At 36.3% G+C, this 25,847-nt stretch overlaps 1 protein-coding gene across 3 annotated transcripts in view; it reads right to left on the reverse strand.

Annotated features, from left to right (window-relative positions):
• The window catches only part of ADGRB3 (adhesion G protein-coupled receptor B3), a 509,374-nt gene that overhangs the window by 255,982 nt on the left and 227,545 nt on the right, over positions 1-25,847 (reverse strand). For all 3 annotated transcript variants that reach the window (XM_039346725.1, XM_039346723.1, XM_039346726.1), the window contains 2 exons: positions 16,947-17,015; positions 15,154-15,262 (listed from right to left, as the gene is read on the reverse strand). In XM_039346725.1, the coding sequence (XP_039202659.1) occupies positions 15,154-15,262; positions 16,947-17,015 (178 nt within the window). The remainder of the gene's footprint in view (positions 1-15,153; positions 15,263-16,946; positions 17,016-25,847) is intronic.

A 25,847-nucleotide genomic window follows, 5' to 3' on the forward strand; every position in this document is an offset into this window, starting at 1 on the left:
CCAGGGGATGGGACCAACGTGGCAGGGTCCGGTTCCTCACTGTGGAGCTAAGACTGAATGTGTTTCAGCATAAATGGCCACCACAAAATTGTTCATTGGCTCCCGGCCAGCCTGGGCCAGAGCCAAGGCAGCGGGGGCTGTTCCCTCACTGTTTTCAGGATGGCTTCGCAGGCCACATGAAACCACTTTGCGAGCCGCATCCGGCCCCCAGGCCTTGTGTTTGACATGTCTGCCCTATTTGAAACTCTCTTTCCTCCCCCATTACCAATATACACATAGACATTCATAACACATCACATACACCACAAAAGAGCAACAATCTTGCTGTGGTATTATATATGTCTGCATCAAAATTCTTCATGCAGAGAGTCCCTTGCAAAGGCAAATGAAAAGAATTCTGATGCATTCATAGAAACATTCAAAGCACAGTTGCCTTTTGTACGGTATTTTAACATCTGTGAGTAATATAAAAGTGGAATGAGAATGGAGGCCATGAAAGAAGCAATTTTTAAAAAGTGACAATCTGGAGATTTTGCGAGGCCAAGCTAAAAGACTCTAACCCAAATACATCTTTCCAGGATAAACAAAGCAAGATCTTAGCTATGTGATACCAGATCAGGTAGCTCCCTATTTTTTTTTCCACAGAAATTACAATCAGCTTAGCCACAGAAGACCAAGCTAATAAGCATGGAAAAGATACTAAGAAGAGAGGAGAGCTCTAGTAAAACAAAAGCAAGTAACACCCTAGAAAATCTGTTCGTGTTATACTGCCTCTTAGTTCTTTCAAAACGCTATTGTCTTTGTCATCTTGCCCCATTCGTCATAGATATATTCCAATGACTTCATGCACATTACTAGGCACATAGTATGCTTGAGTACTATATGCAAACAGATGAATATTGTTGCATAAATCTATAAAGAGGGATGATAACTCCCCCTCTTCTGGAACATGGCTCGGACTCTACATTGTCAATAAATCAATTTGTGTTTCAATGTAAGATGTCCTATTTCTGGTTCAAACATACCCCTAAACATTCGACTACATGGACATACACAGCATTTCTATATTATTTAGTGTCTGGCAATGGTACAATTAGCCAGGAGATTACAATGTTAATACATAGTTATTTGGCTGCTGAAGAGTGCTGGTATGTTTAGTTTGCGCTTATGCACTTACCCAAGCTGCACCACACCATTTAATAACACATTAAAATGAACAATAATCCAGATCAAATTCTGTAATGATAGAGGTGTCCTAATCTACATTCAGAAATTTCTGGTGAGCTTTTTTTCTCAGCTGTAATGCAGAATAAGATACTTTTAATTCAACTGATACAATGGCTGCTTTGACAGCTCAGTCCTAGAGACCATCATACAGTCTCTTGCAATCCTTCATGGTGACATAAATGTGTATTCAGATAGTCTTTTTTAAAAATCTCTCCCTCCCCATTTCCCAGTGTCCCACCCCATCCCTTGAACAATTAGACTTTGCAATACCAGCATATTCATCGAGGGAGACTTGACAAAGAGTAAACTGAAAGCAGAGAACTTCATTTGTAAAACATACATTTAATTTTAATTATATTGCTTTACCTACTGGTGAGAGAATAATGGGGATATTTCCTCTGAAGGCTTTTTGAAACAAGCTTTGGGATAATGACGGACTCTTTCAAATGAACTTTTAATTGCATGAGGCCAACCTGTCTTCAAATTTCAATATGCTAAGAAATTCACAAAGGCAGCAAATCCTAAATATAGTTTCAAGAAATATTCTGCATTCAGTACTTATGGGATCTTTTTAATGAAATGTGTCTTGATTATGTTTAAAATGTTTATGTGAAAATTAAGCTGCGGTTTTTCTTCTTCTGTCATTATATACAGTATCCTAATTGTACACAGGGTTCAATAAGACTTGGCACCAAATTACTGAATATAAACTATATGACAAGGAACTAATATGATTTTTTTTTAAGGAAATCTCAATATCTGAGTAAGAAACTGGCAGGTGAATTTAACTAAGGAAAGGAAAGAATCAGAAAAGAGAAGAAGAATCAACTAGGGAGAGATGTCTGTGGAGAATCTCAGTCATCCAGGTTGTAGTTATCTCAAAGATGCTTTTTTTTCTTCAAAAGGCAACTGGACTGATTTTTATCCCCTGAGGAGGAAGAAAAAAACATTTTGCTTCTCATCCAAGAAGCTTTATCGGTTCTGATGGTTTCCTTTCATCTCCCCACTGCCACCATCAGAACCGATGAAGCTTCTTGGATGAGAAGTGAAATGTTTTCTTCTTCCTCAAGGAAAAAAAAAAAAAACAGTCCAAATGGCTGTTCATATTACTATAGAAATGTAAAAAGTTGAGATTCGATCTTAATGTCTTATTTTGCTGCAACCGTGGAAGTCAGAAATCAACGCCTTTTGTTTTTCCCCTCCCCTTCTCCACACCTTTTCGTTTTCCCTTTCCCTATTGCTGTCCCTTACTATTTGCTTTTGTATTTTCATATTTTATGTTGTAAATGAATACAATTTTAAAAATTTAAAAAAAGAAAAGAAAATGCCTTGAAATTTGCTCTAAAAGGTTTTAGACAAAATCCTCTAGTCTAGGATAAGGAGAAGATAGCCAAGAAAATAGTGCAATGCCAAGGCTGGGAGGGAGGTGCAGGTTATGGAGGAACCCAGTAATGTACAAATAAATACAGGAATGCATACTGTTCATCAGGTTACATGACTAAAGATGTCCGGCAATGTGCAGACTACAGGAAACAAACAAGTCTTAATGCTAGAAAGCAAATATGAATTCAGATGCATATGGTAATATGAGACTCATGAGTGAAATGCAAGGACTGAAGGTTTGACAAAAGGAGGAAAGCAACAGTATTATCTTTGAGTTGGGCTTCGAGACAGTACAGAAAAGGAATTGCTCCAAGTGTTCCAGTATAGTTATATGCATTTATTTATAGGGAGCTTTCAGCTGAAGTAAGAGAAACTTGAAGAAACGATGCCTTGGTAAGGCCACACTTGGAATACTGCATCCAGTTTTGGTCACCACGATGTAAAAAAGATGCTGAAACTCTAGAAAGAGTACAGAGAAGAGCAACAAAGATGATTAGGGGACTGGAGGCTAAAACATATAAGGAATAGTTGCTGGAATTGGGTATGTCTAGTTTAATGAAGAGAAGGATGAGGGGGGAATGATAGCAGTGTTCCAATATCTCAGGGGCTGCCACAAAGAAGAGGGAGTCAAGCTTTTCTGCAAAGCACCTGAAGGCAGGACAAGAAGCAATGGATGGAAACTAAACAAAGAGAGAAGCAACCTAGAACTAAGGAGAAACTTCCTGACAGTTAGAACAATTAACCAGTGGAACAACCTGCCTCCAGAAGTGGTGAATGCTCCAACACTGGAAGTTTTTAAGAAGAGACTGGACAACTATTTGTCTGAAATGGTATAGGTTCTCCTGCTTGAGCAGGGAGTTAGACTAGATGACTTCCAAAGTCCTTTCCAGCTGTATTCTATTCTACTTTGCTCTGCTCTGCTCTGCTCTAGTCTAGTCTAGTCTAGTCTTGTAAGTTAGGTTACTTGTGCCCTCAGGGTCACCTGAATAGTGCAAATGGGTGTGGAACCTTCTTGGAACTGCTGAACTGCTCTTTCATTGTTCAGGTGACCCTGAGGGCACAGATAAACCTCTAAGTGGCCTCAATGACTCTCAGAAAGAGTACCAGATAATTGCAAGGTATATAAATCATTCCATCCTCCACCATTCAGTCAGAACTAAAGAAGCTTCTTGGATAAGAAATGTCTTCAAGAAAAAAAAAAAAAAAAAAAAAAAAACAAAGTCCGGTTGCCTTTTGAATAAGCCCCCATGGGACAACCATGACCTGAATGACTGAGAATCTCCACAGACATTTGAAGACAGAACTATGCTCTGAATATGTCCCTAAACTCCTTTTCTCAGTTATATTTAAACCTTAAACATATAACATTGATTGGATCTAGGCCAGAAGTCGGCAATCTTATCTGGCTAGGAACTGCACTTAACTAGGTTTTTGAAACCCGAGGCAATAATGTGTGGGGCTATAATGCAAAGTGAATAGAGTCTCAGTATGCTGCAATCTTCTATAATAGAATTATTTATAATTACATATCATGACAACCCTGTATCAGTGGTAAACATTTAGTTCTCCCTGTGTTCACTGTATATTTCTGAAGATTAGTTGTGAAGATAATCTTATTGGAAATCATTCAGTTTCCTGTGTATTTTTCATAATTTATTTCTATATATCCAAGAAGCTGGATCCTTCACACCAATCAATATTTAACAAACTGGTGCTTTTAGCTGTCTAGAGCAAGCACATTTATCTGTCTGTTCTTCTGATTCATTGTCAATTGATTTGCAGCTAAATGATGTGCAGACAGCCAAGTGCCAAATAAGACATCATTCACATCTCCATCTAATTTTTCCTGAGCTTTAAAAATCCACAATGCTAAAAGAGACTCAGAGAAAATGAAGGAAGTACTACTTGACCCTTTCCTCAAGAGCTCCTCTTTTCTATCTGTTCACTTTACCCACATCTACTGATTGTCAGAATCAGAAGTTTGAGCAACAGCCAAGATTTAAGGCAGAACAGTTGTTGGTTTCTGCAGTTTCACCTGTTTTTCAAAATTATAATTAAGAGGATAAAATTTAGACATTAATTTGTAAAATAGAATATAACAATAAAGTGATAAATTTTGATCTGAAATAGACTTTCTTAAAGACATATTAGACTTCTGCCTTTTTTCCAGGCATTCTGCTGTTCAATGATCTATTTTTAGAATTATAGAATTGGAAGAGGCCATTTAGGACACTGAGCCTAACCTGAACAGGCATGGAATTGAATTTGAATTGTGGGGCATATACGTTCAAATAGGGAACCTCCTCTTCTTTTGTTTTGAAGACAAAGACATTTGCTCTTCTCCAATCTTTTAATCTTTCAATTTTCTCCAATCTTTTAATCTTTAAATCCTCCAATCTTCTCCAGGCTTTTAGGAAGAGACTGGACAGCCACTTGTCTGGAATGGTAGGGCAGGAGTAGGCAATCTTGGCTTTTTTTATGACTAGTGGACTTCAACTCCCAGAATTCCTGAGCCAGCCATGCTGGCTCAGGAATTCTGGGAGTTGAAGTCCACGAATCATAAAAGAGCCAAGGTTGCCTACCCCTGGTATACGGTCTCCTGTTTGACCAGGGGGTTGGACCAGAAGACCTCCAAGGTCCCTTCTATGCTGTTATTCAAATTTCCAATTATCTGGCACTATAACAGTTGTCTAGGATTGCTCAGATATAATTTAATTATGTGGCCTGACCACCTAAAACCACCTGGAATCTTAAGTGTCTTAAAGAATTTAAATAATCAAAAGAAAACACACAGTCATATCAAAACGGATTAAAATAGGAACTAAAATTAAAAGGCTAAAATAAAGACTGTAAAAATGGCCATGTTACTTTGCAGTGTTTCTCAATCTCAGAAACTCTAAGAGCATGGATTTCAAATCCCAGAATTCCCCAGGCATGAACCATGTTTCCATTGTTTTTGGAAAGCTATGAGATTAGAGAATAACCCTTAATGCTAGATCTTCTGGTAGGTCCAGGCCCTGAATAGATATTCTTTAGCTGCCTGAACAGGATGAAAGGGACTGTTGGGAAAAGGAATACTTTCACTGCATATTGCAGATGGCACATATTTTTGCCACAAAGAAGAGGGAATCAAGCTATTTTCCAAAGCACCTGAAGCAACGGATGGAAACTAACCAAAGAGAGAAGCAACCTAGAACTAAGGAGAAACTTCCTGACGGTTAGAACAATTAACCAGTGGAACAACCTGCCTCCAGAAGCGGTGAATGCTCCAACACTGGAAGTTTTTAAAAAGAGACTGGACAGCCATTTGTCCGAAATGGCATAGGGTTTCCTGCCTGAGCAGGGGGTTGGACTAGAAGGCCTCCAAGGTACCTTCCAATTCTGTTATTCTATTTTGTTCTGTTCTATTCTATTCTGTTCTCTTCTGTTCTGCTCTGCTCTGTTCTATTCCAGAGTCGCTGATAGTATATAAATATAATAATAACCAGAGAGGCCAAATTGGTCTATAGAAATGACCGAATGAAGAATAGAGAAGATACATGGCAAGACAAAATTTTACATGGTGATACAAAAACAAAACAATTATCAGGGAAAGCAGATAACAAGACCTGGCAATGGCTAAGAACAGGAAAGTTGAAGAAAGAGACAGAGGGGCTAATTCTGACTGCACAAGACCAAGTCTTAAGAACAAATGCATGCAAAGCCAGAATTGAGAAGACAGCATTACAAGGCAAATGCCACCTCTGCAGAGAAGCTGAAGAAACTGTAGACCACTTAGTTAGCTAATGCAAGAAGATTGCACCAACTGGCTACAAACAATGCCATAACAAAGTAAAACAATGGTGCATTGGAATATCAGAAATACCACATTCCTGCAAGCAAGAACTGGTGGCACCTTAAAAATAGACAAAAGAAAATAAAGACGTTAAAATGCTCTAGAGTTTTAAAATTCAAATAAACAAACATCTACCATACTACACCCCAGAATTAACCATTATTGATAACAAAGACAAAAATATCTGGATAATAGACACTGCAATACCTGAATATAGCAGAATAGAAAAGAAAGAACTGGAGAAAATCACAAAACACAAAGACCTACAAACAGAAGTTGACGATTGTGGCCAAAGAATGCAAAGATAGTACCAATAATAACAGGAGTCTTGGGTGTAATCCCAAAATATCTGAAGCACCAATTGAACACCTTTGGCATTGACAAAATCACTATCAGTCAATGGAAAAAGGCAGCTTTACTTAGAATAGTTTTCATCCTGAGATGATGCCTTTTAATACATCTGCTTATCTCAGGTCTTTGGGCAGGACCTGTTAGGTGGATAAAGATGTCAAATCCAATCTAAACATCTGGCTGACTGTGCAACCCCACTGAAATAATAATAATTTATGCAAAAGTCCTCCTAGTCACAGTCTATTCCTGCTTCTTGAGTAGGAAATGCAAGAGTCGGTAGGGCTCACAGATTGAAAACCAGCACTTTCTCAGGGAGAATAACCCCATTAACAGCCAAATATAGTACAATCTAGAATTAATCAATCTCTAAATCTATAGCTATTGTGTCTTGTCTGGATTGGGTCAGAGTTGAAATTTTATTGGCCTTTAGATTTTAATTAAGGCTTCCACCCTAGAGTATCATCTGCATATAGATATTTTTCCTTGAACTTGTAGACCTATCCTAGAGTAGATGTATTCAACAGGTAGATATTAGAAGAGATAGGGGAAAAGACTGACTCCTCAGGTATGCCATAACAAAGTACCTATGTGTCGTATGTTTTGCCCTTAACAACCACCTTCTGGATCCACCAGTTTAAATAGGATTAGAGTCACTAAAATTTTTAAATTAAACAAGAATGAATGTTCTGAAGTCCACAACAAACAATTAACTTCGTGTTATATGAAATTATTTCAAAAGATGAAACCATTAAAACTGTTGTCTTTGGAGAAAATTTAGTGAATTAAAATGGTTAGAGCAGTGGTTCTCAACCTATGGGTTGGGACCCCATTTGGGGTCGAACGACCATTTCACGGGGGTCGCCAAACAACGCAGTCCACCATTTTTCCCCCTTTTCCTTAGCTGTGCTACTCCCTTTTATTCTATTGGCTTTTGAAAGCCAATAGAATAGACTCTCTTGAATAGAGTCTAATTCTATTGGCTTTCAAAAGCCAATAGGAATTGTCCAGGCTGTCTCTGCCCTGCTGAGCCCGCCATAAGTCCCATTCTGCAAACGGTGCTTCACCAGTTGAGTAGTCCTCGACTTATGACCGGTTGAGTAGTCCTCCACTTACGACCGGTTGGGGGTCATGGCATTAAAAAGGTTGAGAACCACTGGGTTAGAGAGTCACGTTACAATACATCTTCTAAATGTTACCACTATGTATTTATGTAATTCACCTAAGACACAGAGAATTTCTCCATTTCTGTATCCGGCTGCAACTTTACCATTAATTGATATAAATGCTATTAAATTGTTCTCCTTAGGGTGAATTCAGTACATTTCAGTAATGAAATGCATAGCAAAGACAGATATTATAGAAAAAGAATAATCTTCTCTATCATTCAAAAATATAAGTTGCATAGTTAACGCATTTCCCTGTTACTATAGTGGTATCTGTAACAATATGTGCTTATGCAAGTGAATGTATGCACGCATCCCCGCACACATTTATTCAAAAGTAACCCCATTCATAGGATTAATTCCAATACCTGCATAGGACTACAATCTAGTGGATAGCTAGTGGATTAGAACTGAGATCACAGAAATAGTTACAGCACAAGGAATTGGTTTATGAGGATGCCCCATTTTAAAAATGCACATTATTTATTATAATTTTTTTCCTAATGCTCTCCTCCCAGTTTAGGATGACATGCACCGTCCTTACTATAATAGACATAATTTTATTCTCATACACATATTCTCAGGATAATGTGACTTTGTCTTCAAAAACCAATATTCTATACAGAAATTAAAATGGTAATGTGGACCCACTAAACCCAATATGTAATCAGGAAGATAATGGATTGCTGTATGTTACTTTTATACCCTCAGTATAAATGTTGCAATAATAAGTTTTTTTACACATATGTGTAAAAATATTTAATAAGGGAGACTTGAAGGAGTTAAGAAAGAAAGAGGCATTAAAGATAAATCATATTTGAATTTCTGGAGGTTCCTGTATTCATTGTTATGGGGTGGAGGTGCAGTGATAGGTAAGAATGAGATACATCGAAAGTGAAAAAAAACCTGGATCTCTAGAAGAATCAACATTTCAAACTGAAAGCAAATATCAAAGTGGGAAATGGAGACAGCAGAAGTGACTATACAGGCCCTAAGTTCACATTCTAGAAACAATCTTAGTTCAAAGATTCAAGAAACATTCGATCATTGTTTGTTTTATAGGCAGATAGGAAAACTCTCAAGGCCTGAACTTGCTTCTGAATTCTGATATCTTTATAACTGAATTTTATAATCATTATAGCATCAATCACTTTGTCAAGGAGAAAAACAGTCTTTTAAAAAAACTGTGCGATTACTTTAGAATAATAACTATATACCTGTATTTGAATTTTAATGACAGTAACTTGGCCAAAGATAACTTTAACTTTAAAATATTACTGGCAGTGCAGCGATGGTTTTTCTAAGTTTCCTTGCTAAAAAAAATCTCTTCAGGTTACAGTGCATCCCTTTAATTGTATCATCAGAAAATCAAGAAGAAAAAAAATGAAAATGCCTTTGTCTTCATTTTGCATTTGTTTGTGGCAAGCACATTAATTCTTCCTCAAGCAAGGAGATAAGCAGTTGTTATTCTTTTCCACCTCATTAAATTGTCAGAGAAGCTGACATATATAACTGTTTGTCACCAAGATCAATTTGTGAAGTTTGAGGAACACAGTGACCTGCTGTGTTTGAAAGAAAAGCTCTTGGAGTGATTCTAAGAAGTGCAATAGGAAATTTCAAGCATTAGAGGGCCAAATACGAAAATCTACTCTCAATTCCTATATCACACCACGGAAAAGATGAAGGGAGCATACGGGATACCCAATACCTTTATCTAGTAAATACCTAAAAATTTACCCTGTGCATAAAGATGTGAATTAAAAATGATTGACTTTATTGGAAGTGTTGTTAGCTTGCTCTGAAGCTTCTTGTATTGAAGTAGGGAATGAATTTGGAGATGCTATTCTTCAACTGGCGTTCTCTGCCAGATAAAATTGTTTGTTGACTTTATTTTTCTTCTTAATTTGGAATCATCAATCTACTTAGCCTACCTCATTGTCTTCAGTTATGTTATGCAGTCTGAACATTATAGAATATTTTCTTTGTTGTACACCATAAGGGAAAAGATGAAAATTGTCAGTTCCTTTTCAATAGTCCTTGTTTGTAACTCCAGATATTTAGATTTAGAGCTTCTTATACCGAAAGCTTCAATGTGTTTAAGATGGATGTTATTCAATAATCTGCTTTATTACTGGACAGTACAGAGTTACATAATTTAACAGGTTATTTCTGCCCCTTTTAAAATTTAATACTAAACTGTAGAATTCACATATGCACAACTATTTGCAGAAAATTTCATTGAGTTCACTCAGCTTGTCTGAGATTCCTACTGGCATATTTTAAAAGTATTTTAGTCAGCTTTGGTTAAAGGGTGATTTAAAAAACTCACTTGTATGATAGTCTGGAGATCTTGAACTGGAATATTAATGTATAAAACTGAGACATAGTGATTGATTAAGGATACTCCAGCATAGTATATATGCCATTTGGTTTAAATCTGTTCTTTTTCTTTCTTTTTCTTTTTCCATCTTGTTGAATATCTCCCAGAGATTCACAACTAAGGCAGTCTACAGTTATTATAAATGAAAAATAAAAGTAAATATATACAGACAACTTATTTTTGAGGTAAATGCTATTAATCATAGTTATAGCATTTATGGATTGTGAATAATTAATTCTCTGATGCAAAAATCTTCCACCTTTCAAATCTAATATCTGCATGGCCTAGTTAGACTTATTTTGGAAACTGTAGGAAACAAAAGGCATTTTAGAGTTTCCAAATGCATAATAATTGTAACTGATACAGGTCGCTTTTCAAGAAAAATAAGACAAAACATTCCTACTGCAACAAGGCAATCTAAACGCAAAAATGCATTTCCTCATCTTTTTCCAGCACATTTCAATTAAAATAATATAACTTAATAGATATTCCAGCAGTTGGAAGCACAGGGATGATCTTGTATGACTTGGAACCTAAACAATCAGGTACTTGAATGGGAGATTCAATGAGAATCCCAAAGTTGTAGGTTTAACTGAGAAGCTGAAAACAAAAACACAAAAACCCTGAAGAAAACAAGGTCAATAAATCACTTTTGTAATGCTTCCAAGGAAAGTATATTGACATGTCCATGAAGTCACTAGAAGTGACTCAAAGAAATGAAGCAGCCGTTATTAAGCAGAAGGAAAAGGGAGGGAGGAGGGAAATTTATTTAAGGCAGGGGTACCCAAATTCAGCTTGTTGACTCCCAAACATTCAACATTCATTAGAAGAAAATGATTTAATAAATACTATTCTAATAGTACCACAAATCATCATCATCATCATCATGCTCTTGGATAGTTTCACTGATCTTTAGGAGTCAATATTGACCACTTTGGGAAACCCTGATCTAAGAAAAGATATTAATCATGAAATTAAGGATAAGAAATCATATGCTATATGACTACGTGGCTTTTGATACTCTGGAAGGCCCTCGGCTATACTAAAGGAAAATACTACTGTATACAACTGTTTGTAATCTAAAGGGTTAAGACTTACTTCTTTCAACAATGAATTACAGTCATCTATTTTCCTTCTCAGCTCCTATTATAGGCATAACTGAACTTACCATTTAAGCTGCTCTCTTATACTCATTCCAGTTTAATTCTAATTATTATTTTTTAAAAAAATCTTAGATTCACAAAGTTAAATTAAATTTATACATCAAACAGCACACTTTCCTTTCCGGTATGCACTCTAGTAACTTTTCATTTTCTTCCAATTTTTCTGATGTGTTCAACAGAATACATGTCTTGACTATTTGGCAACCAGATTCTCCCTCCTAGTCACAGCCGTATGAATATAATCCTTTTTTTTTTTTTTACATTTGAAATGGTGGGGGATCTGCTATTTTGAAATACAACTCTGTGCAGATTTATTTAAGAGGAAGCATATATAGGCATCTAGGGTAGAGGGCATGGTGAGATAGGATATTGCCATGCAAACTCTGATCCTTAGGTACTTGTATATGAGGGTAATGGTTGTATCATGCCATCATTTAGTCATCATCATGGTTAAGAAAAGATTCTATAAACATACATCTATGTTTTTGAAGTGTGAATTATACTCTTTATGAAAACAACCAGAATAGTGACAAAGTAGTTCAAACAGATTATGAAAATAATAGTAATTTTTACCATTCCTGTATCATATGCCTGTTTGGAATTGCAAGGAACAATTGTAAGTGATAGCGCAGTTAGTTTATGCTAAGCAGGGCTTTTTTTCTCATAGAATGCCCAGAACGGAGTTCCGGCACCTTTTTTGGATGGAACCTTGTAGGGTAGGCAAGGCAGGTTGAATGACATGTGTGAGTTCCGGCACCTTTTTGTTTTTAGGAAAAAAAGCACTGGTGCTAAGTATTAAGATGTTTTGTGAATTCACAGTCTTTTCTGCAGGCAATTATTGTGATTATGCTTGTTAAATATATCAGTTTTAGTTAAGCTGTTTACACAAACATCACTTCTTCTCTCTCTCTCTCTCTCTCTCTCTCTCTCTCACACACACACACACACACACACACACACAAAGAGCAGCAGCAGCAGATTCTTGTTTCTCTTTAATCGGTTTTTTTAGAAACTTGTTCGGCTCAGAATTGATTTTGCTGACATAAAAATTATGAATAGTGTTAGATGTCAGTGCCAATGCCAATACCTATTTTGCTCTTGTTAGATATAAGAGAGGAGCCTCCAGCTTTTTCAACACAATTGAAGCATGTCGTATGATTGCTAAATCCAGTATATTTAATAGCTGTTTCTCTTTACTCTTTCAGATTCTTTGCTAACACTTATTAATTCTATTAACCTGAGGTATCTATTTAAGGCCATTCAAGAACTTATTTAGTAACGTTCACATGTGCAGAACTGCCACAGAATTAGGGGAGGTTTTGTCCCCAAAGTCTTCTTCACTCACTTAATTATGGCAAACAGCTATTTCTGCCTCTTTTAGTGCATGAATTGAGAGCAAGCCACCTTAAAATAAAACCACTAAATGTCATCCTTCAAAACACCTCCTAATCCATAAAGCCAGTAAAAAAAGTATGTCTATTCAGCAGTTTGTATCAAGCATCAATTTTTCTATTGCTTTGTCTGTGAAAGCAAGGCTTCTGTGATTTTGTGATTTTTCTGAAATTGACACTTCTATATATTTTTTAAAGATTTCTTCTGATGGGAGAATTTAAAAATAGACCTAGATTACAAATCAACAATAGGGATTATTGTATTCATGATGGCTGAGAAGACCAGCATGTCTACACTAAAGTAAATAGTTTTTTCAAGATGTTGAAAACATTAATATTTCGATATTTTAAGAAGACGTGGTGATTGTCCTTATAAAACAGCTATGGAGGGGCTGGTAATTCACAAAACACTTACATGGTAGAGAATGAACATTTGTCAGACAGTAAACTTCTACCTGCTACCCAATCTTAGCCTTCAGGGTACTCTCTAGCCAACTAATTCAAAGACTGATGGTGATTATGTCCTATCAATTCAGTACTGATTCTTAGCAACCACATAGACAGATTTTCATCAGTAGTATCTATCCCTAATCTGGTCCTTCACGTATTCAAAGGGTGCAACCATTGCCATTGCAGTTGAAGCTATCCACCTTACTGCTGGTCATTCTCTTCTCTTCTGCCTTTCCCAGCATTATAGATCTCTCAACACAGGTAGGTAGAACATACACAATATATTCAGAATATAACTTGAAGCAGGTCACTTGTGCCTTAAGTGAGAACCTGGATTGATTTGTTCAATAATCCATTTGTTTTTTCTTCTTGGACTAGGACTCTTCTCCAGTACCAACGTTTCCAAACATCAACACTCTTTTTATTCTGCTTTTTCAAAGTTTAACTTTCTATGGCCTGCATGATTCTGCATGTGACATTTTTCTTGACGGCTTCACTGTTGATAGTCAATGCTAAAGGGTAGAAGCTATCCATCACTTCAGTATTTTCTTTGACAATTCTAACAGTGGTTGCTGTAGCTGTTAGTCTTCGTTATATTAATTTGTTCTTATTTACCTTTAATCCTACTCCTCTTTTTTATGTGCATCTTGATTTTCGTTCTTAGTTTGCCAAATGTTTTCATTTCCAACTACCAAAGTAATATTATTAATATATTCTTCCTCCAATTTTAAAACCCCATTCATCTTTTTCACTTTCCTTCAATATATATTTGGCCTTATCTCATTGCTGACTTGGAGCCAGTCTGTTTTTCCATGTTCCGTCTGGAGTATTATTATTATTTATTAAATTTATATGCCACACATCTTGTTTGAGGTGACTCTGGGCAGTCTATGGCATCCTCTAGATATAAGTTTCACATGAGGACAGTAAAATATTCTGCGATTCCTATTTTCCTGAAGACATTCTACTAGCTTGACATAGTCAATCTACCTGAAGGCTTTTCTGTAAGCAATAAACACATATTGACTTTTTTTTGAGTTCTATGGCTTTCTCAATTATCTACTGTGCATCAGCAATAATGTCCCTTATTCCTTGATCTTTCCATAACTCTTAGAGAAAGATGCACATTTGGAATTCAAATGTTAATCAGGATATGGATGCAAAATAATTAACTATGCTACATGCTTAAAATTTTATGTTTTTAGAAAAAGCCACAAAGTTTCTATCTAATACTTGTATTTAATTTGATATAAAGTCATCTTTGAATCAAATTCAACTCCTGGTGACTTACGCAGAGATAACAGTGCAGTTGCCCTCATATAACATAAAAATGATTTGCTGTTGCCTTTTTTCCAGGATATATTTTAACTCCCTGAATTATAAGTGATCGTTGCTTCTTGGAGAAACTTCTGTTTATGAAGTCTATTTGATTCACCTACACAGGTCTCCATTAAAGTGCCTCATATTTTAGTTTCAGAGGAAGAAACTAACATGTGTAACATTACATATAACAGAATTGAAACTTTATTAGAAGAGCTGCAAAAGTAATTTCAGAATAAGTTTATTTGCTCCTGTGATATCTGCAACTTCAAATTAGAAAATTTGTTTTGCTTCATAATCATACTTGCTTTCAAAGTGTGTATCAAAAGAGAACACAATATACATGCTTTAATTGCCAATACGAAAAAAAATACATTTGGAACGGAGGGTGGATCTCAATCTTATTTGTCACATAAATAATATTTACATGATATGATTATTTAAGAAAGCTTAAAATATGTATGTGGTAAAAGACATTCCTATTTCTTACCTACATTTCCAGTCATTAAGTACGAATTCTGAAAGTCCATCATCCCCATTCCAACAATGTGTATAAAATCTTCAATCACCTGCATTAGTTCTATGGAGCCTTGGTAGATCTTTAGAGAGAAAAACAAAAGGTTTCACGCTCAGTAACTGCAGGATCTCAATATGTCCAATAATCACCAGCAGCATAAGAAAATTAATGAAGTCTACAACAGTTGGGTTGTTCGATGGATGCCTTTTCAAGCAACAGTACATGCTCTCATGGATGAAGGTTGTCCTCCCCAGAAATATCTATAATGGATTCCCATACGTGCACTGAAAGGTAGGGGAATCTTTTGGGATATAATGAGGGTTAAATGAGAATCTCCTGGGAGAAGTAGAAGGGACCTGCTTGAGTTCACTGAGGAATTTAGCACACTGTTAGTTTTTGATTTATTGTATAAATTCGCAGTGATTACCAGGCAGGCAATTTTGCATTGCAAGTTCCTTTAGTAAGAAATCAAATGGAAAATGTGTTAAACGTATGATAGAAAGAATAACATTTTGACTTTTCCATCCATAGAGAACAGTTATGGGAAATCAATTAAGTATGGGATTGGGGGAAAAATGGATAATAAATGGATATCAACAAAGATTCATCCACTGATTCTTAAAATCAAAAGATGAAGAAGCAATTGAATTAACTGTACATTATTTCTGATTTGGCCTTTACATGCTAAATTTACATATACAATTTGCATTTGTATGTTTTCGGAGTTTTTCCTATTGGACAAAGGTGGAGAGATGTTTTAAGTAATTATTTTGCAATATAAGGAAAATTAGATAATTATTAGATGCATGTCACTCACTCAGTGCTAACTATCTTAAAATACGGTATGTGTTTAAAAACTCATTGTGATATATCATCCTAAAATCCTGTTGAAGGATTTCTGAAAGATATAAATATATCATCTCATAAGCTATAAAATATGCATACATAGTTTATAACAAACAATGAATATTTAATCTAATGACATCTTGTGGAAAACCAGTTGTTTCTTTCCTGACAACCTATCTTGTTATGTTATCTTTTAAGCGTTCTGAATTAAATATGTGCAAATATACTAAGGCTGGGACAAACAAAGGAACCTCTGTCAATTACAATGTTAATGTCCATAAAATAAACGTAAAGGTTTCCCCACTCCAGTGGTGTCCAACTCTAGGGGTCGGTGCTCATCTGCGTTTCTTAGCAGAGAGAGCCAGTGTTGTCTGAAGACATTTCTTGGTTATATGGCCAGGATGACTGTTATGCCAAAGCACATGGAACGATATTACCTTCCCACCAAAGTGGTCCTATTTATCTACTCACATTTGCATGCTTTTGAACTGCTAAGTGGGCAGGAGCTAGTGCAAGGACAGGAGCTCACCCCGTTGCACGCCATTTGGGTCTTGAACCTAGGCTGTCAAGCTGACAAGCTCAATGTCTTTAAACACTGAGCCATTGCACTCTCTTAATGTCCATATAAGTATATAATCAGGCCAAGTATCTATTTGGTGTACCATCAATTATACACAAGCAGAACATGAAGTCTTAATTCTGATACTTGTTCTTCAACAAAGTTAAGTTACCCTTCATCCTATAACTTATCGAGAACTAGCAACCTATATATTTAACAATCCAAGAGACAGAAAACATGCAGTTACTAGACACACAGATCTTGGGGGCTAGGCCAGTTAGGATGATCTTTGACTGATGAATCAACAACAATCCTTTTGAAGCAGAAAAGAGGGAATGTCAACAGCACATGGGATATTTACCTGCTGCGCATCTTCCCATTTTTCTTTGTTTTCTTCATCCAGAAGGTTGCTAACTATTTGAAAGAAGTTCTGAAAATTCAAGGAGACAATTACTTTTTATATAAAAAATAATGCATCAACACAATATAAACTATTAATGAAAAACACAATGAAGTCCTAGAGAAGCTTTGTAGTCAAATCTGATCATACGCCATTTCCCTAAGTCAGAAGTGGTCAATCTAGAACCCTCCAAACATTAGGGATATAGATGCTTCTTTGGCTATGTAAGATGGGGCTGAAGAAAGAGAAGTCCAAAATATGTGAAATGCCCAGATTTCCTGCCCTAAATCAAGGAAAGCCATGGTTTGTTGTTAAGTATGCTTCTATGTGATAAGCAGTAATAACGCTTGCAACTCTAGAATATTTGTCATGATAATCAGATGTATTAACTATTGAGTTTTATTTGTGATTGCTATTATTCAGCATTCAGTTCTGTTGCCATAACAATTATTTATTAACTTTTGTGTGAGCTAGATATTTTAACAAATCAGATCTATCCATTATGGCACCAGCCCTATAGAACACCTCACCCTGAGATCCAAAGGTGTCCAAATTTCCTGGCATTTTTGATGGTTTTGATGACCTAGTTTTTCCCCCAAATGTTGGATCAGGTTTTTAGTTGAACTCTATATGTGGATAGCTGCTTCATGAGTTCCATATGGTGCTTGGGTTCTTATATTATGGTTATTTTTAATTTTGCATGTGTTCTGATTGTTTTCTATATAAAGTATTGTAGTGTATAGAATAGATTGTTCTTAACTATTTAGGATTATATATTTAACATGGGTGGGCTATAAATTCTCTAAAGAAATAATCTTTTTTTTAAAAAAAATGTGAGTTCAGAATGTATGTATGAGAAAGATATGCCTGCTATATCTGTGTTACTCTGTGGCAATTATTGTGTAAAAGTGAAAAACACACAATTTCTATAACACCCTCTGGTAGCATCAGGATATATGATTATAGTCCTCTCTCCTTGTAAATAAATCAGTCCCAGAGGGATAGAAAAAATTAAACTTTATTTAAAGAAAAGAAAAGGTAGCAGTGTTCCAATATCTCAGGGGCTGCTACAAAGAAGAAGGAGTCAAGCTATTTTCCAAGGCGCCTGAAGGCAGGAGAAGAAGCAACGGATGGAAACTAATCAAGGAGAGAAGCATCCTAGAACTAAGGAGAAACTTCCTGACAGAACAATTAACCAGTGGAACAACCTGCCTCCAGAAGCGGTGAATACTCCAACGCTGGAAGTTTTTAAGAAGAGACTGGACAGCCATTTGTCCGAAATGGTATAGGGTTTCCTGCCTGAGCAGGGGGTTGGACTAAATGACCTCCAAGGTCCCTTCCAACTTTTTTATTATTATTATTATTATTATTATTATTATTATTATTATTATTATTATTAGTAGTAGTAGTAGTAGTAGTAGTAGTAGTAGTATGGATCATTGCACAGTCAGCCAGATGTTCAGACTGGATTTATTATTATTATTATTATTATTATTATTATTATTATTATGGATCATCCACAGTCAGCCAGATGTTCAGACTGGATTTGGCATTTTGTCTACCTATCGAGTCCTTACCCAGGACCTGGGATAGGCAGATGTGGATGTCTGATGGTATTACAGATATCGTCGCAGGATGGAAGCAGTTCCTAGTAAGGCCGCCTTTTGCAATTGACTAATAGCGAATTTGTCAATGCCAATGGTGTTCAAGTGGTGCTTCAGTTGTTTTGGGATTGCACCCAAAGAGCCTATTACTATTGGTACTACCCTTGCTTGCTTTTGCCACAGTCTTTCTATTTCTATTTGTAGGTCTTTGTATTTTGTTATCTTCTCCAGTTCTTTCTCTTCTATTCTGCTATCTCCAGGCACTGCCACGTCCACTATCCAGACTTTTTTGTCTTTCTTATTGACAATTGTTAAATCTGGGGTGTTATGTTGCAGGTGCTTGTCTGTTTGAATTCTGAAGTCCCAGAGCAGTTTAATTTTATCATTTTCTATGACTTTCTCTATTTTATGATCCCACCAGTTTTTGCTTACAGGCAAATGATATTTTCTGCAGATCTTCCAATGCACCATTGTTGCTACTTTGTCATGCCGCTGCTTGTAGTCAGTCTGTGCAATCTTCTTGCAACAGCTTACCAGGTGGTCCACTGTTTCTTCAGCTTCTTTGCATCAGTGGACCACCTGGTAAGCTGTTGCAAGATATTATTATTATTATTATTATTATTATTATTATTATTATTATTATTATCTGTAGAAAAACTCATTTTAACTTTAAATATTGAAATATAGATGATCAGTGTGGTATAAGATGAAAGTACAGAATTTTTAAAATGTAGGCTTTCAAGCTTGGCCCAAATTTTAAAAAATCATGAGCTGATTTTACATATTTCATGAATCAGCAGCAGATGCATTCAACTGAAGCCAACTTGTATTTAAAGTAGACCAATTTAAATCAGAAGATCTTCTGTTTAGTCATTGATTTCAATGGACCATCTCTAAATATGGTTAAAAATGAATCCAGCACCCTGCTTTTTTCTTGCTGTACTTTACTCTTCCGCAAAAACAACAAAAAATAAGGTTGCTCAATATTAGTATAAGTAGAACAAAAAAGTGTATAGGAAACTGAGTGCTACACAATGGTTACAGTGTGAGAAAAGTTATTATTATTTATTAAATTTATTGGCTGACTATCTTACTACAGGGTAACAGTGGTTGGATCACATTAAAAAGATAAAACTATGCAAAAGCTATAGACAATATAAATAAAATGCTATAAAAATCCAGGAGTATAGCAAATAAGTGGGTAATGGAAGATGCTTAATTATTTGCCCAGTTGTCTCTTTTCACTTGCAACTTTTCCCTACAGCTCTTATTCTCATAAACCAAGTGGAGCAAGGAAGAGTTCAAGGAAGAACCTCTGGGGAAAAGAAGTTGGCAAAGGAAGAATAAAGCACTTACTTCCCTGTTAGAGCTTTTGTGCAAAGCTTTATTTTTCTGAGCTTATGGCAAATTGGCACCCCTAACATTAAACATTATGGTCGGCCATCATTTAAAATATTATAGTTAAAATAAATAAATAAATCTAAATCTATGAAGGCTCTTACATCTTTCAAACAGACTATGCTTTTTTTAAAAAAAAAAATACAAAAATAGGTTTGCCAATTCACTAAGAGAATTAACATCAAAATTCGGAATTTTCCTTGGAGTTTCTGAATTTCTGTTTAGAACTACGTTGGGTATGTTCACATAGCCTTTGTCTCTGTGCAAGAGACAATTGCCAAATAAAGTCTTTTGCTCATGCAAAACAACTTGTAGTATTAATTCTAGACAGAATACTCAAAGGCAAAAACATCACACCATCCTCCAAAGTCCACACTGTCAAGGCCATGACTTTCCCAACTGTGGCATATGGTTGTGAAGAAATGCAGAAGAAAAGGTGATGTTTTTGAATTATGAGGATGAAGGAAATAGTAATGGACATCTTGGAACATAACAAACCATTCAGTACTATATAAAGTAAAACTTGATTGGAACTAAAAATTCAAGCCTCTTTATCCTTCCACAAGAGTTTGAAGAGCTGACTCTGCCAGTTGGCCATGGACCAAATGGGGGACTTTCATGCTGGAGATAGCTACTGGATTGATGGCAGACTCCTTGTTCTCTGTTCTCCACCCGTCTACCTTTTTATTTATCATATTAATGTATTCTCACTGGGTTCCTTTTCATTGTTTACTTTTTGTTCTATTATTTTACCTCTGTTTACACTCTTTCCATTTCTTTTTTTTTTTTCTGTTGTTATAGGCAACTTAGAGCAGCCCCACAATGAAAGGAGGTAAATGAATTTAACAAATAAGTAAATGCAGTAAATAAGGCAGAGAGAGCTTCAATTCATACCTCATCAACCCCACTGCCATTCCTAGGTTTAAATTCAATGGGTAGAAACATCTCACATAACTCACTGGTTCTCAGCGTGTGGTCCATGGACCCCAAGGGGAGAGGGATGCAATGTTGTCACAGGTGGTCCGCAAAGGCTTGAAGAAGTGTTATGATTTAAATCTTGATTTCAGTCTTGGTGGTCCGTGGCCATGGTCTGTGGCCACAAAAGGTATTTAAAGGCAGTCCATGGTGAAATAAAGGTTGAGAACCACTGACATATCTCATAGTTTTGTTCTTTTCTAATATAGAATGCAACCATATCCATTCACCATTGGGATACAAAGCCAACAAAAAATGAAAACAAATCAAATCAAAGGTAACTGATTGTTTACAAAGGCCTAAAAAGGCAATACACCACTCTATAGGATCAAGTTATGAGCTAGCATTTTCCTTTCAGTTTCTGCCCCTAGCAATGGTGTTTGCACTGGGTAGCCTTTCCATTGCCAATCTAACAAAATTTCCCAGGACTGAGAACAAAGCCATCTTAACTCTATCCATGTAGCCAAGGACTTGATGCTAGTTCTCCTACATAAAAAGCAGCTACACAATAACTAAGCCTTGCTTTTTCTGCACATAAACGGTATAAATTCTGCAAATGTAGCACATATATGCACAATGTGTGAAGTTACTATGGTATATAATTTTATGAAACATCCCAAATTCTTGTCCCAGTTCAGAATCCAGGTCAAATTGCAAATTAAGAAAATTGATTCTACCAGATGTTACTTGAGACAGAATTGGGTGATGATATTTATTTCTAATTACTTTATTACCAAGATTTGAAACTTCATCATACTTGAACTGGAGGGCTAGAAGAAATGCAGACTTGATAAATGCTGTGGAATGTGAATAGGAGGAAGAACAAAATCACCCACATTTCTATAATGCATTGAAAGAGAGGTACAAAGCAAACAATTCCCTATCTAAGCTTTTGTTTATTTTGCATACAGAATCATTCAAACAACGTTAACTACCCTTTCATTAAAATAATATCAAATAATATCTTGAAAATACTCTAAAGTATTTTGCCACTCTACTATCATCTCCCACCCACTCACACCTCCAAAGCCCCAACATACTCCAAAAAGAATAGAGCAGATGGTACAGAAGGAACTAGGCATAGCAAAAGCATCCAGCAGCAGCATCTCACAGCAACCCACCTCTCAGCCTGATCTTAGCATCCATTAGCAGTCCAGTCCTCCAAAAATATAACCTCAAAGTTGGCACCCCCATTCAAAACCAGTCCAAAAGAACCACTGCCAAATCTGCAATAAGAATAGTGCAGCCACCAACATGCTGTCAAACACTATGAAACAATTAATGATGTATTCCCCTCAACAACTATCCTTCAGCTTGCTGCATTCTGGCCCAGTCCAGCCTACTCCTGAACCCCAGATCCTACCTTTTATTCCATTTATATTCCTTTTTAATGTATCTTGTCTTAATACAAATACATTTCTGAAAAAAAATCCTGAACATATTTTTATGTACAGTACATACTTTCATTGGAAGATTTGAAGTAGCAGGGGGAAAAAAATCTGCATCCATTTATCTGGACCCATTTTTGTTTGATTTAAGGCTGGGTTTCAGCATGGAGACAGCACTAGCTATGCCTGCTGATGGTTTTGGCAAAGGTGTGTGTGTATGTGTGTGTGTGTGTGTGGGTGGGTGGGTGGCTGTGTGTGTCCATCACTATGCTTCTGGTTTGCTTGGTGGCTTTCAAGACAGCTTATAATGGTATTCTTTTAGACTAGCTGAGGATTTTGGGAGCTGAGGGCACCATGTTACAGTAGTTCTTCTCCTTTCTTGATAATCAGTTTGTTCTGGTGTTGGCAATGGCTGCATCTTTAGGCCCTCATCTGTAGTGTGCCTTAAAGCTGAATCCTCCAGCATTTCCTACATCTATAAATCTATAAAAAAAACTTCTGCGTGAGGTCATCCACCACTTCAGGGTTTGTTATTTGCAAAATACAGGTGATATTCAGTTATAGATCAAAATTCCAGACCAACCGAATGATGCCTGTCAGTTTCCTCCCCTAGCAACTGGAAGCTCTAGATCACGGGTGTCAAATTCACCGCATCACGTGACATGTCACATCACAACTTTTTTTGCATTGCTGGTGCTGGGGTGGGTGCGGCATCTGCATGATGCAACTGGCCCACGGGCTGGCAGTTTGAAACCCCTGCTCTAGATCTAGATAAGGAGGAACAGACTCAAGTTCAAAGCCTAGCGGCTGTTAGTTTTCAGTTTCTGTTAGAACTGGGGACTTTCCAGCCTTAGTCTTTGATGGGGTTCTACTCCCATGCCCTAGACTGGCGCACAATCTGGGGGTCATTTTGAACTCACAGCTCTTACTTAGAGCAGTGGAAATACAAACAATCTTTGCCCAGTTTCAACTGGTGTGCCGGTTGTACCTAATTTGGATTGGGAGCCATTTAAATCTGTCATTCGTGTTGTAATCGTCTCATAATTGGAGTATCACAATGCACTCTACAAGGGACTGCCTTGAAGACCATTTGGAAATTATATTAATGTAAGCGTTAAAGAATTATCCTGGAATCAGACAACTTCTAACTTTCATCAAAAGAATAACTAAGGATACTTCAGGTCCTTATTAAGTTATTTGTTGGGCAAAACTCTGTTAAATAAGGTCCTTCCAGGAAATTTAGACAGAACATGGTCATTTTTCTTTCACAAATCAGTGAAAGCACAAAGGATTCTCAGTTTGAGCCTAAGCTTGATATGATACTAACTTTGCTAAAAAAAAAAAAAAAGATAGCATGATGTTGGAAGAGAATGTAATGCAGACTCATACAGTCGTAAATATAATTCCATGTCAAAAGAAGGTGATGAGAAAAAAAAACTCAAGATGGAAAAGATACCTAAAAATGAAGATACTCAAAGCACAATCATTCTAATAAGAAAAAAAAATGGAGAGCATTGGAAAAAAGCCAACGTGTCTGAAGAAAAAAGCTTTAGTACAAAAAGAATCCCAAAGCCAAGGTGCAGTGATATGGTAGAAAGAGGAACCAGTCACCAGGGATGAACTCATATAAGTAGCAGATTTATAGGGATGAAATCAAGAAAGCAAACACTCACAGTGAGCTGAATTAGCAAAGGATGCTGAAAACATCAAAAGGGTTTCTTCAAATACTACAGAGTAAAAATAAAAGGAAGAAAAAAGAGTACACCAGCTACTCCATGAAGATAGCAAAAGAAACACATCAAGGAGAAGGCTAAGCTACTATTCTGACTCATTTTTTTTCCCCTTGTGAAAATGATATATGTTCTAGTAGACAGTTGTGAAGAAGTAGTTTAAATGGCACGATCCCACTCAAGCTCCATAGAACACGGCAGGGAATATCTAATGACTTTAATAAGCTCAAATCTTTAGGGCTAAGTGGACTGTATCCAGGGTGTTAAAGGATCTCGCCAATTGTTTGACCCAAAATCTAGCTGTTATATTTGAGAAATCCTGAGTAATATTCAATCAGAACTTTAACATTTAACATTTAACTTCACATCAATACCTGGGAAAATTCTATTAATGAGTGCTTTATAAATAACTTGGAAGCAATGAGTGATTCCTGGAAATCCACATATATTTGTGAATAAAAAAGATGAATCTCATTTTATGTCTTGACTGTGTAACTTCAAAGCCAAGCCAAAGCCAAAGCATACAATTCATCATGTCTTCAGAAAAACATTTATCAATGTTTTGATTACAGACCTAAAGAAGAGGCTGAATATATTATTTTGAAAAATGAAAATTAGGTCAGTTTGTATTGAAATAAAAGAAACCCTACATTCCTCAGCATTTACAGCTACTTTACTGTCTTTTATTGCTAATTGAAGAATATCACATGTATATAGAAGTATAAAAATCAGATAGTCACTTTCTCTGAAATTATTTATTCTCTTAAAGCGATGGGGAAAACCTTTCTCTTTCATGTCTGTCGATGCTTAATCAAATAAGCGCCCTGTCATAAGGTGACCAACTTTTTTACAATGAAAAGGAGGACACAAATAAATTGCAGAAAAAATATCATAAATAAAAGAAACATTTTATTCATTGCAACAATAATACAGACAACTTTCATGTGCAAAGTTTGCCAGCCGGGTGTTTTGGCGCGCTCAGCAGCAATTCCTATTGGCTTTCAAAAGCCAATAGGGGGAGTAGCACAGCTCATGCAAAAGTGGAAAAAAAAATCATCAAAAAAAGGTGCTGGAACGCCGTTCTGAGCGTTCTGTGAGGAAAAAAAAAAAAGCCCTGCAGATTAGTCTTCAAATATTGAAAAGGAGGACATGAAGGAGGACACTTTTTGAGGGAGGACAGAACTTACAAAAGGAGGACTGTCCTCCCTAAAGGAGGACGGTTGGTCACCTTACCTGTCATTTAGTTCTGATGGAATGTGCATCCATGTCCAATTGCATTACATAGCCCTACTGATAAAATTAACCTCAAGTTGTTTGATACAAGGTGCACATCTTATTCTGCAAAGAAAAATGAAACTGGATAGAATGTGAATGAAAGTAGATCTGAGGCAACTGGAATGCACACCCATTTTTTTTCTATTAAATAGAGTCAAAGCCTAAGAATTAGGCCCCAAAATTGACTTCATTCTTTTGTATTTTTAAGTTAGGAAGAGCCTCTTCTCCTGGTCTTACTGTCTGTCCAGGTTTGCAACAAGAGACAGTCCGACCTTAAGATATTCAAGGCTTAAACATTCAGCTCAACATCTTAAATTAAGCCTGTGAGAAGGTGGCAGTTAGCATAGATTATCGAGCATGCATAGCTAGTTATTTTGGAACATACTAAGTAGTTTACCCCCAACTTTTCAATCATTTGAAGTTTCTACACACCTTTCAAGACTTATTTGATAAAGAATAGAAAGCTATATTCAAGATGGGATAAAACCAAAG

This window comes from Crotalus tigris, unplaced genomic scaffold (genome assembly GCF_016545835.1).
Source record: "Crotalus tigris isolate CLP2741 ecotype Arizona unplaced genomic scaffold, ASM1654583v1 scf7180000018016.4438896, whole genome shotgun sequence".
In the NCBI taxonomy this organism is placed as follows: domain Eukaryota; kingdom Metazoa; phylum Chordata; class Lepidosauria; order Squamata; family Viperidae; genus Crotalus; species Crotalus tigris.